The 17,465-nt window shown below is 41.9% G+C and overlaps 1 protein-coding gene across 1 annotated transcript in view; it reads left to right on the top strand.

Moving 5' to 3' along the window:
* The window catches only part of LOC117525795 (voltage-dependent T-type calcium channel subunit alpha-1I-like), a 364,422-nt gene that overhangs the window by 316,930 nt on the left and 30,027 nt on the right, over nucleotides 1–17,465 (top strand). The window contains exons 30-32 of the mRNA XM_034187733.1: nucleotides 9,350–9,428; nucleotides 14,701–14,822; nucleotides 16,203–16,655. Coding sequence (XP_034043624.1) covers nucleotides 9,350–9,428; nucleotides 14,701–14,822; nucleotides 16,203–16,655 — 654 coding nt within the window. The remainder of the gene's footprint in view (nucleotides 1–9,349; nucleotides 9,429–14,700; nucleotides 14,823–16,202; nucleotides 16,656–17,465) is intronic.

Genomic DNA, 17,465 nt, shown 5'->3' with positions numbered 1-17,465 from the left:
CGATTTCCACTGCCAACGGATCTGAAGTACACCGGAGCCGCCAAGTCCTGAGTCCCCAGGTGGCCACCGTCTCCAGCTGTCAGACCTGGTACTGCTGGCAGGAGGCAGAAACAGTTAATGGTGGGTGTGTGTGCACACACCCAGTAGAACAATCAGCAGCAGTCTCTCTGTTAATGGGTGGGAAAAACACCTCCACCTCCGAAACAGGAACAATATACGTGCAGAGCCTGAATGAACTACTTATCAGGTTTGGTGTGAGGAGTGAAGAGCGTCGACTCCTCCACAATCCACAAACCCAGCTCCCAGCTGCGAGTAGTCAAACAGGTACGCCTGCAAAAATATTCAGGAGAACAAAACGTGCGTTCAGCACCAAAAACGGCTGAGAGTTTTACCTGAGGTAAGACGATATCTCGGCAGCGAGGTGGAGTTGCTGCCCAGCTTTTATGGAGATGATGGTGATGAGTGACAGCTGGTGTAGATGATGAGTGACACCTGTCACTCCCGGTTGCTCCTACGAGGCGGTTGCGCCCCCTCGTGCCTGAAGCCCGCACTTCAGGCAGGGCGCCCTCTGGTGGTGGGCCAGCAGTACCTCCTCTTCAGCGGCCCACACAACAGTTTGAAATTTGAATTAGAATTTGAAAATGTGAAATTTTACAAATAAATGAAAGCACTGTAAAGTCTTCAGACAGTGTTTTTGTTTATATCTCATCCTTTTCATGCGTCGAATCTGGGGATAATTACAGGCACCAACTGACTGTGGGGCATATATATATATATATATATATATATATATATATATATATATATATATATATATATATATATATATATATATATATATATATATATATATATACGAGGTCTGTTAGAAAAGTATCAGACCTTATTATTTTTTTCAAAAACCATATGGATTTGAATCACGTGTGATTGCGTCAGCCAAGCTTGAACCCTCGTGCGCATGCGTGAGTTTTTTCATGCCTGTCGGTTGCTTCATTCGCCTGTGAGCAGGCTTTGAGTGAGGTGTGGTCTACCCCTCTCGTCTATTTTTTATTGCGAATAAATGTCTGAATGATTTGGATCTTTGCTGCATCAATTTTTTTCCAGAAACTGTAAGAGACCTCCAGGTGGACACCGTTCGAAAAATTAATATGGCTTTCAGGGACGATTTTATGGGGATTAAACAGATTACGGGGTGTTACTGCCCCTTTAAGGATGGCTCACAACTGCTGAGAGCGCATCGCGCTCCCAGCGCCGATGGACAGGCTGACGCCCCCCACAAACAACCAGATCATTTCCAACGTGAAAGCTTTGTTGATCCGGGACCTCGTCTGACTTTCACAAAAAGGCAGAAGATGTGGACGTCAGCACTTTTTCCGGCACATTCCACCGTTACAGGAGTTTTTTTTTCATGGAAAAAGAAGCCGAGGGACGCGCCACGGAGCCGTTCATTATGCGGGACAAAACCACCTCGGTGTTGGTCTCACAGGACGGCTTAAAGGTGGATTTGAGATGGATTCCGGTTGCTTTCCAGTCGTGTGAATATCCGATTGTGATTGTGCATGAGCTGAACATGCCAGAACATGTCCTGTGAGGCTTCATCACGGCGTTTCTTTTCGCCATGCAGCTCTGCCACGACGCGCGGAATTCCTCCGCCTTTGTTCCTCTTTCCATGACAAAAACTCCTGTAACAGTGAAATGTGCCGTTCATTTCTAAACTGGACGCTGTCTTGATCCGGTATGTCCTCTGACTAGCACAGGAATTGTGAAAAGACGTGGACATCAGCACTCTATGACCATTTTATGGCTATAAAGGCTCCCACCTGATTACATTATAGTAAAACCCTTTGGCTGCTCCCTTGTTTTCTAGTCGGGGTCGCCGCAGCAGATCTATATATAAATTAGATTGGAAGGGGAGTATATTAGGAGAGATCATAATGTAATCAGGTGGGCTAGGTTCTCGCTTCAAACCCCACCCCTGCTACATTTCACCATGTAATGTGGCATTGCGTTAGGAAGAGCATCTATCGTAAGACTTGTGCCAAAGCAACATGCAAATCCACGTTGGATCTGCTTCAATTTATTTTCATTTATATAGTACCAAATCACAACAAAGTTGCCTCAAGGCGCTTTACACAAGTAAGGTTTAACCTTACCGACCCAAAAAGCAAACACACAGATGAAAGTAGTAAGAAAAAACTCCCTCTGATGATTTGAGGAAGAAACCTCAAGCAGACCAGACTCAAAGGGGTGACCCTCTGCTGTGGCAAATTACTATGTTTGGCCTCTGTGTGGAGCGGAGAGGCGACGCGACAGCATCCCTGTGCTTGATGACCTGTACGTCAATATATCTGCGTGTTCCCCCTGCCAAACAAAAGCGTTAAGCTGGTGGTAGAAATGTAAACCAAGCCAGACTTAACTGTTCTGACCCGCACCATACCATGCAGTACCTACCTGGACCGCTTGGTGGAAACGGGGTTGTCAGCATACACTGGCTAAATTGTCGTGGTGTGACAGCTGCATAACGTATTCTACACATCCATCGTATTTGGCGTATTTTTTTTTTTTTGTACATCGGCATACGCTGGGCTGAATCGATGCGGCGAGACAGGGCCCTCATGGTTGGTAATCCAGCTCATTTGCCCAGTTTGAAGTAGCTGTATTAAAACAAGCTTGCTGAGTTTTTGTGTATGACTAAATCATGTATTTATCATATGTATTTATTTATGTATGTATTTCACTTTACTTCTGGCTGCCACTTGAGTGATTTTTATGAAATAATTTGGCTCTAATAAGTTTCCAGCTGGAGCCTGTTCTGCTCAGTCATGTGGGTAAATTTGTGTGATTGTGGAGGTGTGGTTTTCTCCAAAACATCTGTTTATTAAAATTATTTGTAATGCTGTCTTAGCTCAGAGACAGGGATTATTTATTTATGTATTTATTTTGCTGCGGGCTCATTAATGTTGTGGCAGAAGAGTTCTGGGAACAGTTTGTCTCCCTGGTGTTTGGACAGAAAATTGTGCACATGCCAACACGCAAATGAACTGAGGTAAGATCACAGCCACTGAAATCTCTGCCGCACTGATCAATACTCACTTCTACCCACTTGTTTTCTTTCCAGTCCCCGTTTTCTCATTTGGCAAGATTTCTTTGTTTTCTTGTTGTTGTGGTGAAAACATTCAGACTGCAACAAAATACTTCTAAAGCCAATGTGTGGGTCACTTGGGGTAGTTTTGTGCAGAAAACTGTAATCCTAAAAGTTCGACAGAAGAAGAGTTCTGGTTTACTATTTGGGTTTAAAATAACTGTTGCATCTATGACTAAATATTCATTATTAATTGTCAAAATCCAATCCCTCATCCATGTTGTGACACCTGGGTTGGGGACCAAGTAGGGGACAGCCTGTTGGGCTGAACTACGTTGGGGGCCTTGTGTGCTCCGTGGCCACTATGGTAACATGAAGGCCCAACAGGAACCCTGGAGGTTTGTTATTATCAACTTGGCTCTGGTGAAACAAGGAGTCAGGTGGAGGAGGTAACTCAATGGCTGTGAAGGTGGATGAAAGTTGCAGCAGGTCCTCAGACCCTGATCATCTGGGATCATTAACCATTGAACCAGGCTAATGATCTGTGAAGGTGTGTTTGTCAGTGTGCTTCGGGTCATTGTCCTGCTGAAAGATGAACCGTCACCCCAGTCTGAGGTCAAGAGCGCTCTGGAGCAGGTTTTCATCCAAGATGTCTCTGTGCATTGCTGCACTCATCTTTCCCTCATTCCTGACTAGTCTCCCAGTTCCTGCTGCTGACAAACATCCCCACAGCATGATGCTGCCACCACCATGCTTCACTGTAGGGATGGTGCCTGGTTTCCTCCAAACGTGACTTCTGGCATTCACAGCAAAGAGTTCAATCTTTGTCTCATCACTTAGACTTAGACTTAGACAACTTTATTCATCCCACCAGGGGCAATTAATTTCAGCAGCCTGCATACCGGCACATCACAAAAAAAAACAAAAAAAAAACATACTACATCCACATAAAATAAAATGTGCAACATACTACATCCACATACCCATACATCCACACCTTACAAGGAATTTAAAAGACGGATAGCAGAAGGAATAAAAGATTTTAACAACCGATTCGTCCTGCAGACAGGTGAAACATAACGACGGCCCGAAGGCAACAAAGAAAATTCACCTGCCAGCACATGTCCGGGAGAAGACAAAATACAATTTGCCTTCCTCACCATTTGCTGTTCACAAAAACTAGCTGGTTTCCACTCCAATGATCTTTGAACATGTCTTTCTCAGACCAGAGAATTTTGTTTCTCCTGGTCTGAGAGTCCTTCAGGTGTCTTTTGTCAAACTCCAGGTGGGCTGCCATGTGGCTTCTGTCTGGACACTCTACCATACAGGCCTGATTGGTGGATTGCTGCAGAGATGGTTGTCCTTCTGGAAAGTTCTCTCTCCACAGAGAAATGCTGGAGCTCTGACAAAGTGACCATCGGGTTGTTGGTCACCTCCCTGACTAAGGCCCTTCATCCCTGATCTCTAGGTTTAGACGAGTGGCCAGCTCTAGGAAGAATCCTAGTGGTTCCATTTATGGATGATGGAGTCCACTGTGCTCATTGGGACCTTCAAAGGAGCAGAAATGTTTCTGTACCCTTCGCCAGATTTGTGCCTCAAAACAATCCTGTCTTTTTTCATGATATAAGTTTTTGACATACACCTATAATGAGTCAAGAATATATAAAACTTTCACTTCATGACAAAAATATTGAACCTTTTCATGATATACTCTTTATTTATTTATTTATTTATTTTAGATACACCTGCAGTGAGTCTGGAATGTATAAAATTTTCCCTTCATGAAGTAGCTGACAGAAAATCTCGGAATTTTTTCATGATATTATAATTTTTTGGGATGCACCTGTAATGAGTCAAGAATATATAAAATTTTTGCTTTCTGAAAAACTGAAAAAAAATTTAAACTTTTCACAATATTCTATTTTTTGAGATATATTTGTAGTAATGAATCATGCTCAAAGAGCACAGAAACACCCCACCCATATTTCAGAGTAAACACTCAAATTCACTAACAATATTATATCTGAACTCATTATGATAAAATTCACCAAATTGCATGGGGCCTGAAATTTGAGTTTGCTATCTGACCTTTTCCAATCCGTAGGTCTAGTCTGTCTGCCAAGTTTGATCAACAACAGATTTGACAGTTTTAACATGTCTTACCAAAGAAGTACATCCATAGAGCCCACGGCCATCACAAGCGAGGTGTCGTCCAAAAGGTCGTAGACGTCCGATAATGATACTCTGCACTAAATTCTTGGTTCTTAGCCTCATCAAGAACCAGTCTTTTCCCTTCTTTGTTCCATTTATGTTGTAACACATGTTTCATGGGAAACATTTGCTGTCTGTGACTTTGGTGACATCACTGTGCTTAGTTTCGCAGACTCGGAAAAGCTCCCGCCAGAGCCACAACAGAAATTGTACTACAGCTTACAGCAGCCAAATCGGACTCCCCGGACTAATAAAGTGAATTTTATGTGTATCATCAGAGGCGTTCTTTCCTATGTTACACACCATAAACCACTTCAGGGCAACTGGTGCTTTTTAATATCCATCAGGACACATAAACATCCACAAGTGAAAGGAAAGAAAGCAATGCACAGCCTTGAGGAATAACCTCTCGCGTTTTCCTCTCTTTGTTTTGTCCTTTCCTAATCTGTTCTCTGTGTTTTGTGTTTGCCAGGTATTCATAGTTTGCACTGCAGCCCTGAAATGTGAGGTGACTTGGCTGAGGCTGCTCTGCATAGTTCTTGCGATTGCACCTCAGGGGTCCCATCCGCCATTTGCTCTGCATATCATTGGCAGAGTGCTACACAGAAACAAACGTACTATTCAGAAGTCAGCAAGCTGCATTTTGCCCCAAACTGCATACTGGAGCGATTATCCCCGATTTGAGGCAGACAGGGTTTTGTTGCAGAGCTTTGAATCATTGTTACCTCCAGCCACTTTTTCTGTTTTCCTCTACTTTTTTTTAGCATTCTGTTTGTGCAGATTTATCGGCATGACCTTTGGGCCTGAGAAAATATCAAAACATAATGCAGCTTTTTAAAAATTCATGGGCATCAATTGCATTGCAAAACGTCCATGAAAAAGTCAGCGTGCAGGATGTCGTGCATCCAGCTGGGCACCAAGCGTGATGTCGTACTCACACACAACTGTCATTCTCTGGAGTTCACCTGAGTGTTTTGGTGGGTTTCCTCACAAAAACTACCTGTTCCAAAAGTTTTCCATATGGTACCATGCTATTTGTCTTTCTCAATGATTGACATAAATGAAGACTAAGATATATTCAGTGACTTGGTGATGCCCACGTAGCCATCCCAACTTGTCTGAAGAAAAGTATCAATAATGTACATTATCAAGTAAAATCCGGCAGCATGTCCTGGTACCACATATAGCTGTATCCAGCACAACATGGACCTGGTCACCATGGAACCCAGGCAGAAAACCAGTCGAAGCCCAATTCCCGAAAGTGACGGTATCCATCAATCTGCCATAGCCAGGTGAAAAATGGACATGACCTTCACCTTTTCAACCTATTGAGGTCCTCAAAATGGATGCATCTGTGTGCCAGATCATGGACAGAGAAATGAGCCATGTGGCCAGAATGTCATAGCTGATCTTCCCTCACAATGCAAGTGATCCAAAGCCATTGCAGTGGTACCCATGAACCTCCAGAAAGACCTAGTACCAAAGATGTCTAGTCATTACCTTAGATCACTGCTTCATGTCCTAGTGTCACAACCATCTAGGAACATAAGAAGCACAAAGACCCTAAAGACTTGGACCTTTGTTCCCCTGCAGATCTTTCATCAGATCTTTTTCTTTCTCTTTACCTTTATTTAACCAGGAAAAAGTCTCATTGAGATTAAAAATCTCGTTTGCAAGAGTGTCCTGGCCACAAAGTTCAAAGAGTCTGTTGTATATCCAAAAAAAAAAAAAAAAAAGTTGATTGTATGTTGTTTCAGCATTCTAAAGAGCAAATTTCTTGGTGTTCTATGCGGTTTATAGACAAATAAATTAAAGTTGAGCAGAGTTTCCTAAAACTATGATGTCATATTTTGACCGCGAGGACATAAACTTTGCAAACCTTCTGAGGGCGGGGGGGGGACTCTTTTTCAGGAGCTTCATACCAGAGGATTCTTGGTTCAAAACCCAGCCAGACCAGAAAATCACGAAGGGCCTTTGAGCAAGGACCTTTAAAAATCCCCTAGTTGCTCCCGGTGTATAGACAGCGCCTCGCATGGCAGCACCCTGACAACGGTGTGTCTGTGTTAATGAGTGAATGCGAGGAAACATTGTAAAGCACTTTGAGCTTCGGATTCAGATAGAAAAGCACAACATAACTGCATTCCATTTAGCATTTTTTCAGTCTATGCGTTTTCTTCAGGAGCTGCCCTTTCTTCTTTCTCCACTTCCAAAGAAATCCAACTAATGAACTGAAATCATGTACACCCGGTTTTTCCAATTACCAGATTACTGACATGCATGTAAACATGAGAGATCAGATTATTATCTAATTACTAACAGTTATTTGATTACGATGGTCATGTACAGTAGTGTTCAGAATAATAGTAGTGCTATATGACTAAAACGATTAATCCAGGTTTTGAGTATATTTCTTATTGTTACATGGGAAACAAGGTACCAGTAGATTCAGTAGATTCTCACAAATCCAACAAGACCAAGCATTCATGATATGCACACTCTTAAGGCTATGAAATTGGGCTATTAGTAAAAAAAGTAGAAAAGGGGGTGTTCACAATAATAGTAGCATCTGCTGTTGATGCTACAAACTCAAAACTGTTATGTTCAAACTGCTTTTTTAGCAATCCTGTGAATCACTAAACTAGTATTTAGTTGTATAACCACAGTTTTTCATGATTTCTTCACATCTGCGAAGCATTAATTTCGTTGGTTTGGAACCAATATTTTGCTCATTTACTAGTGTGCTTGGGTTAGGGGTGGTGTCCAAGTGGTTAATGTGCTTGGTTTCAGTGCAGAAGGTTCCGGGTTCAAATCCCACCCCTGCCACATTTCTCCATGTAATGTGGAGTTACATCAGAAAGGGCATCCGGCGTAAAACCTGTGCCAATTCAACATGCAGATCCACCTTGTATTTGCTGTGGCGACCCTGAGTGCAAACAAGGGAGCAGCCGAAGGGACTTACTACTAGTGTGCTTGGGGTCATTGTCTTGTTGAAACACCCATTTCAAGGGCATGACCTCTTCAAGTATTTTGACATATCCAAACTGATCCATGATACCTGGTATGCGATATATTGGCCCAACACCATAGTAGGAGAAACATGCCCATATCATGATGCTTGCACCACCATGCTTCACTGTCTTCACTGTGAAATGTGGCTTGAATTCAGAGTTTGGGGTCTGCAGCCTGCAGTCTGCAGTCTGCAGCCCTTGGACCCAAAAAGAACAATTTTACTCTCATCAGTCCACAAAATATTCCTCCATTTCTCTTTAGGCCAGTTGATGTGTTCTTTGGCAAATTGTAACCTCTTCTGCACATGTCTTTTATTTAACAGAGGGACTTTGCGGGGGATTCTTGCAAATAAATTAGCTTCACACAGGTGTCTTCTAACTGTCACAGCACTTACAGGTAACTCCAGACTGTCTTTGATCATCCTGGAGCTGATCAATGGGTGAGCCTTTGCCATTCTGGTTATTCTTCTATCCATTTTGATGGTTGTTTTCCGTTTTCTTCCACGTGTCTCTGGTTTTTTTGTCCATTTTAAAGCATTGTAGATCATTGAAGATAAACAGCCTTTTTTGCACCTGCTTTTAAGTTTTCCCCTCTCCAATCAACTTTTTAATCAAACTACGCTGTTCTTCTGAACAATGTCTTGAACGTCCCATTTTCCTCAGGCTTTCAAAGACTAAAGCATGTTCAACAGGTGCTGGCTTCATCCTTAAATAGAGGACACCTGATTTACACCTCTTTGTTCCACAAAATTGACAAACTCACTGACTGAATGCTACACTACTATTATTGTGAACACCCCCTTTTCTACTTTTTTTTACTAATAGCCCAATTTCATAGCCTTAAGCGTGTGCATATCATGAATGCTTGGTCTTGTTGGATTTGTGAGAATCTATTGAATCTACTGGTACCTTGTTTCCCATGTAACAATAAGAAATATACTCAAAACCTGGATTAATCTTTTTAGTCACATAGTACTACTATTATTCTGAACACTACTGTAAATGTGGCCAGTGAGCACAATGAATGATTGGTCTTTTTTTCTGACAGGTGGGAAACCTCGGCCTGCTCTTCATGTTGCTCTTTTTCATTTACGCCGCTTTGGGGGTGGAGCTGTTTGGAGAACTTGGTAAGTATTTGAAGTACAGCTGTCTGAAATACTGCAAATTTTTATTAATGCGAGCAGAGATAAAAGCTGTGATTAAACTGCATCCTGTCATCACAGTTGTTTTAAATCTGAATGCTCCTCTTTAATTAGTTAAGGCAGTTTTGAAGCTCAAGGCCATAGCGTTGTTTTTGATCTGCTTTTTATGAGGTGAAGGGTCAAAGGGAACAACATTCCTGCCCTCTTTATTTATTTATTTTAATGAAATTACTCTTTTTAAATAAAATACTGTGTGAAATAATGTTCAGCTTCTCAAATGATTTCTGACCAATGCACACAACAAACACACTGTTAAAAGGTGACGCAAAGGGTCAGAGGTCACATTGAGTGGGACCAATAATGACTGATTGCTGTTTTTGTAGTTGATGTAGTGCAGAATTATTTGATACCCTACAATTTCAATAAGCAAACTTTACACTAGTTTTATTTATATTCAAAATTTTATTTAATTACAAACATCTTTTTTTTTTTTTTTTTACTATTTCTTTGTAGGTTTACTACGCAGTCCACAACAACACAAGTTACCTGATTAAATACAACCTGATTACTTATAAATCTCAGGATGCCATAGAAAAGAAATGACGTATTTGTAAATTCGAAAAGTGGCCACACATTAAACTTATTTATAGTCATGTACATTACATATTTTAGCAACAGCAAACTTTGCATGCTGAAGTTACTTATTTTTTCAGTTTGGTGTTCACATTATTACACATTCATCTGTGTAACATTTTCAAATGTGTGTGAGTGTGTGTGTGTGTGGGGGGGGGGGGGGGGTGTCTGCTGCTGCAGGTTATAAAAATTAAAGATTTAAATATTGGTTGATGGTTCTGAGGTTTTTCAATTATAATGAAAAGATAGAAAGCTTTTAATGTGTTCTTCTGTTCACAAAATGGGATCTGATAGAAGTCTGTGGCTGTTGGTGCCTGTTGACCCACTTCACCCAGTTTTCAAAATGCCATGCGGCCTATCAACAGTGTGTTTGCTCAGCGGACATCGTGGCTACTCTGTTATGTTTATCTTGGAAATGAGCTTCTCAGTTTGTTTGACCTGTCAAATAAAAAAGTTTTGCCTGTCTCTTTTTCTGCCTGCTGACAGAAATGGAATCTGCTCAGACGTTAGTGTACGAGGTTTGTCGAGTGAAATCCTGTTGCAATGGCATGTATGCATTTAGTTTGAAAATATTGTTTAGATGCATGTTTTGTTTTTTTTTTAAGAATTATGTAAACAGAAAGAAAACTAATGGAAAATGGCTGAACCATTCCTAGCAGTCATAGGGCATGAGGCAGGGTACACTCTGGACAGGATGCCTCATAAATGTAATAAAAAGCAATGCACACTCTTCAAGAGAAGACAGTTTTGAAATGTAAACAGCTACATTTTAGCTTTGCGGAAAAGTGTGGGAATAACTTGGGAGTTGCTCATCCATACTCTAGTGTATTCTGCAATAACGGGTTACATTCATTTGTAAGTGGCCATCTAATAATACAGTTTTGAACTTTTTTAATAAACTTGACCCAATTTCTTCAATTTTGAAACCAGGACATGAATTGGGGTAAAAAAAATTGTCAATTGAAGATCACCCTAAATTAAATCAAGTCACCAAATATATTTGTAATATTCCAATATTTTTAGTGAACAAAGTCAAATATAATACGTACTGGAAAAATTCATACACAAGTCAAGCACATATATATATTATACAGGGATAATATCATGAGCAACAGGATGAATTGGATCTGATTTGTACCTTTACTGTCTCCATACTGTGCAATCCCTCAGTGGTGAGGAAGATTGTCTCTTAGTCAATTCCCAGACAGGATGGTGGATGCGGAGGTGAGTGAACAGGCCCAGTCTTGTTGCACATTGTTTCTGACAGATGCTGCATGTGGTTGCTGTGGGAAGCTTCTGCTGGTCAGGATCTTGCTTTGTCTCTGTCCTCTTTTTCCTCTTCTCCTCTGTGTTGTTCATCTGCATTTTTTCAAAGACTTCCATCCCTCTGTGGAATATTGCTCACCAGCTGGCTCGCATCTTCTTCTCAGGGCTTCCAGTAGCAGCTGTTGAGATTGTGCTTCAGGAGGTCCTTGTAGTGTTTCTTCTGTGCTTCTCTGGACCATTTTCCTTCACTCAGCTGGCAGTAGAAGATCTGCTTGGGAAGTCGGCCATCATACCTTCCTAATGATGTAGCCTGCCAAACCTGGTTCTTGATGATCACACGCTTGATACTCTGGAGTTTGGCTGATATTGGTACTGTAGTCTTCCCATTTGATGTGAAGGATACTCTTCAGGCAACGTTCATGAAAAAACATGAAGGTCTTTGGGTGGTGTTGGTAGATGGTCCAGGTCTCAGATCCATACAGTAGGGTTGACATGACAACAGCTTTGTAGACAAGGATTGTGGGCATTTGATGACACATGGCCGCCCAGGTATGGAAAGTGGGTCACGTTCTCCAGGACCTGTCCATGCAGTTTCACAACAGGAAGCTTTGGACTGACCATGTTGGATGGAGGCTGATACAGGATCTGTGTGTTCTTTAGATTTATGTGAAGACCCAGATTGATGTAGGCTTTCTCAAAGGTTTCAAGGATTTTCTGAAGACCTCCATCCTTACAGTAAATGTTGATATCAAAGATGGGAGTATGAGATTTCAGTGTCCAGTGTGGCCACTTTCAAAATGGTTATGATGCACATGATGGCACGGATACTGGGTTCATACCAAGTATGAAGGAAATGCACAAAGCGGTCACTGAGATGTAGGTCCACACACACACACACACACACACACACACACACACACACACACACACACACACACACACACACACACACACACACACACACACACACACACACACACACAGCAGTAGCAGCAGCAGGAATATGAATGTTTATCGACAAAACATGTGTAAAACATGCTGTATATGGAAATTAATCTGACAAAAAAAATACACTGAAACATCCCAAATTAATAACATGGCCTTAGGTAGGTTTACAGGAATGTTTGATTTATTTTCTTCTTGTAAGGAAAATTACTGACCTAACTGGATGGCAGGATCCTAAAATGGTTTCATACACATGTAGCTTTTATGTGTTACATGCAGAAGAGATTTACAGATGTGATGCATCCGAATTATCCTAAATTAGCATTAGCATATGTGGTCAGAGTAACAGTAGTTATCATTTAGTGGTTGATCCCTGACAGTTAGCATTTAACCTTTTTTCTAACATATTCTCAGAAACTTGTATCTGCAATCTGGGTCATAGTTAATTTAGATAAACTGCACAAACACTGATGAAGTCCCACACAGGCCTTGATGCCCATTGGTGCCGGTGTCATCAACCGAACGGTCCCCTCTAAAAACTGGTCCGCCCTGCATTCACTGCATGCGTCTGAGACTGACTCTGAGTCTGGCTCTCTACAACCAAAGCAATCAAAGGGAATAATGTGATTATTAGCCATAAGATGACAAATTGAAACCTCTTAAATCATTCTAAAGTCAGTTTAACCCTCTACCTTTATAAAGTGTCAAAATAATTGTTTATTATATTTTGCTGTGTGGTTTGAATAAATGTGTGTGAAAATTGTTTTCCGCTTTATTTTTTCCTTTCTTATTTCTGATTGTAAACCTTTATTACACTTATAAAACACCACTACAGCATATATATTCTGAAAGTGCAGGTTGTCCTGAAAAAAAGAGATGTACCACTTGATTGTGGGATGCAGGGTGAGCTTTTAACAGCAAAAATAACACATTTATGCCAGGCGAGTAAACTGTCCAAAAAATGCCATCGGACCCCAGAGGTTTAAAACAGAAACAAGACTGTTTTAAGCAGAAGCGAGGCAAAAAAAATTGGTGAATCGCTACTGACAGCTCTGAAATGATGTAGCAGCACATCAGACTGAGATGTGCTGCTGTGTCCCTCTGATCGTTCCCCCTTTGTTTATTACGAAATAATGCTGAATTTATGTGGAAATTTGTACCAAAGCTTCAGATATCTGTCGCTGAGATGGATGATGACTGGAGTGCTACTAGGGGAGCTATGACCCCTTCCTTTGCACCCCCCTCCCAAACTAAACTCTTTTAGGTTCCTTAGATGACCCCAAAACACAATCAGGATGTTCCCAAAAACAAAAACTGGCCTCAAGCCAGTTATCCAAGATGGCATCCAAGATGACCTGCAAAATAGGATTTTTTCACTAAAACACCAATGATTTCTGTCATTATTAAGTCTATTGTTTGTTCCTACTATGTATTTTAATGATAAGGGTCTATTGGTGGCCATTTTGGACGCCATTTTGAATCTTAAACCCATGAATGAATTTAGTTTAGGTACAAATGAGTTTGCTGTGACCTGCAATGGTCTTCCCATTGAATCTCTGTGATATTTAAGTTGTTTATATGTTGTCTCAAGGTGTTTTAGTGAAAAACCCTATTTTGGTGGCCATCTTGGATAACTGGCTTGAGGCCAGTTTTTATTTTTGGGAACATCCTGATTGTGTTTTGGGGTCATCTAAGGAACCTAAAAAAGTTGGTTTGGTTTAGTCCTGGGGGGTGGGGGGTGCAAAGGTAGTGGTCGTAGCTCCCCTAATATGAAGTTTTAAGCAGAAATGAGATGATAATCAGTGGATCTCTTAGAAATGACGATGCTCCAACATGATGCATGTGCAGTGAAGGCAGGGGGGACCAATTGGTCGGTGACACCGGTACTTATCTCCAAATTCCAAAGCTTCAAACAGATGGGAGTTTATGACTCCCTCTGGTCATAATGGCAGTCCATTGCAGGTCACTTCCCCTGTCATGGCCAGTACCCACTTACAGCTGATGGACTGGGACAGTGCAGACAGTGTCTTGGTCCAAAGACATGGGCACATAGCATGAGCTGGAATCAAATCCAGGTCTACATACTGGTGGCCCACCTCAATATCTCATGGACCTGCCAGCTCTGTGCACAACAAAACAAATTCATACGTGTATAAATCAGAGAATTTCAGGGCATAGTGCCCAAGTGGTTAGTACGCTTGTTTCTAGATCAGAAGGTTTTCAGTTCAAGACCATCCCTGCTGCATTCTCCATGTAATATGGAGCTGCATCAGGAAGAATATCCGGAGTAAATGTACTAAATCAAATTGCATATCCATCTCAGATCTGCTGTGACAAACCCAAGGTGGGGAAAAAGGGGAGAAGCCAAAGGGACTTAGAATTAAGCACAGTGTTTTTGTCTTTTTCTTCTCAGTGTGTAACGCTGACTACCCCTGTGAAGGAATGAGCCGTCATGCTACCTTTGAAAACTTTGGAATGGCCTTTCTCACCCTTTTCCAGGTTTCCACTGGAGACAACTGGAATGGCATCATGAAGGTATCGCAAACATACAAAGTGTGTGTTCTGCAATTGGTTTTGCTAATTAATGGTAGTTTTTCAAACTGTAAAATGAAACAACTGGTTATTATTTGTTGGCTGTCTACATGCTGGTGTAATGCAGCACATTTGGTGTTTGAAAAGATGTTTGAGGGATATGGAATCTATGGTTCCTTTCACAGACCCACACAGTGCAGCACAAGCACAGTTGCTAGTTTTCTCTGATGCATTTGTCATTTTCACGACCAACATCCACATACTTTAAATAATAAATGTCCTTGTACTCTTGAGGTGTGGTCAGGCACTGGATGGTGTATTAGTATGGCCACTACAAGGTGCTCCAGTTAATAATCCACTGGTGCACTTGGCTTGCAGATCCATTTACTTTTCCGAAAACCTCTCCGGTCTAAACAGCAATACCCCAGTGTGCAGTGCACCCAGCTATTAAATTTAATGACGAATATGATTGGTTTAATTCATGCTATGGCAAAAACACACCCATAATTAAGAGATTAAATAAAATCCATTTGTGCTCTGCACCTTAATTAGCATGTACATAGCAAGGTGATGTTGGACACTATCAAATGCACTGTAGCTCACCAAGATATGGACCAACATCTGTTTGTTGATCAACAGACAGTCTGGTCCACATTGGCCACCTTCAACTGTTATTTTTGTATTGATTTATTTTCAGATTTAAAAAAATGCTAAAAAGTTTCTACGTCAAATGTCTTCCCAATGTTCACTCTGATTTGAATGTAGGTGAGTTTACAACCAATGCGAGATCTTTATTTAGGATGTAATGTTAGCCCAATGGGAACCCATCCCCATGTGTGAAGCGGGCCCTGGATTAACCCTACCCCTAAACCTAGCCTAACCTCTAACCATGACCCTAACCCGGACCACGTTTTCTTGGTGTCTTTGTTTATATCACTTCATTTTAAATTCCACCGGCACTTTGGTGATGCAAAAAACTAGACGTGGTTTTGATCTGCGCTCTGCTGACTAGAGGTCTGAAAGAGTTCAGCAGAGATGGTGGTAAAAATATTAAGCGTGCACTTGACAAAACCTGCCAAGAATGAAAACTGGCATAATGCAGCCCTCCCCACGTCCTCGGGAAGATCTGACATTCCTGTCACACCCAAGTGCCTCTTGAAATTTTGTCCCAGGTGATACCTGGGAGACAGTTAATCAGCACTGATGAGACCCTCAGACAGAGTGACTGTGAGGAAGTCAGCAGCTTTAAGCACACTTCAAGCTGTCAACAAGCCAGACTGACAAGAAGTTGACAAAGTGCACTTTGGATTAATTTCTGAATGGCTCTGTCAAATAGTTGTTTTTTTATTCTTTCTTTTTTCCTGAATTCTGCCCACTGATCAGGACACACTGAGGGAATGTCCTCCAGGTCGTCCAGGCAGCGACTATGGCTGCCATGCTGGGCTCCAGTTCATCTCCCCGCTGTATTTCGTGTCTTTTGTGCTCACGGCTCAGTTTGTCCTCATAAACGTGGTGGTGGCCGTCCTCATGAAGCATCTGGACGATTCCAACAAGGAGGCTCAGGAAGACGCTGAGATGGATGCAGAGATCGAGCTGGAGTTGGCCCAGGGAGGACTCTGCTGCATGATGGGGAATATTGGCGCAATCGCTGGGGCCACAAGTGGTGTTGGAGGCGGAGCCTGTGTGGGAGGTGCAGTGTCAAGTGCAATTGCAGCCGGAACAGTTGCGGGTCCAAGTGGTGGAGTAACGGCATCGATACGAGATGGAGGAGCAGGAGGTGTTGTATCGCAGGAGGGGCTTATGCACCATCGATGTCGACTCTACTCTCCTGCTCAAGTGAGTGCAATTCTACCTCCAATATCCATTTTTCATGTGTGTCAAAGAGAGATATTAAAGGCTGTAGTCAAAACATATAGTGGACATACACTGAGATGATGTATCAGTAAAGCTATAAATGGTAAAGGGACTGCATTTATATAGCACTTTATCATCTGCATCAGAAACTCAAAGCGCTTTACAAACTAATGCCTCACATTCACCCCAATGTCAGGCTGCTGCCATGCAAGGTGCTCACTACACACCGGGAGCAACTAGGGGATTAAGGACCTTGCCCAAGGGCCCTTAGTGATTTTGGCTGGGATTTGAGCTGAGGATCCTCTGGTCTCAAGCCCAACTCTTAACCATTAGAACATCACCTCCCCTATAGAGTGTAGAACTTAGTGTCATCTGGTGGTGAGGTTGCAGATTGCATTATGCCCTCACCGGTCATGTTTTTGTTTCCTTTCCTCATTTTCCCTTCTTTGGTGCTGGAAATTCATGCGTCCATGCCTTCTCTTATGATACACAATATGCATGATCCTCAATTTTACAAAACTGAGGGTTCTCAACCCGGTTACTCAGCACGAGCAACCAGTAGACAGTGTAGAGGGGAGCAACTATTGATTCCTACTGTTTTTTTTTTCTTCAGTCTTCGGGCCATGTTGCAAGATGTGAAAGATAGAGTAAGAATGTGGCTTTTGGGCTTCTGCACCAACATGGTGCTGGAACATGGTGGCCACCATGAGGGCGTCTGCCCCCGTGTAGATATGAAGGGCTCATTTTAAAATGCATTGACTCATCCCTACAGGCAATTATACACTAAGGAAC

This window comes from Thalassophryne amazonica, chromosome 15 (genome assembly GCF_902500255.1).
Source record: "Thalassophryne amazonica chromosome 15, fThaAma1.1, whole genome shotgun sequence".
Lineage (NCBI taxonomy): Eukaryota > Metazoa > Chordata > Actinopteri > Batrachoidiformes > Batrachoididae > Thalassophryne > Thalassophryne amazonica.
The sequence above is the reverse complement of the archived record's forward strand: the minus strand, read 5'-3'. Positions and strand labels throughout refer to the sequence as shown.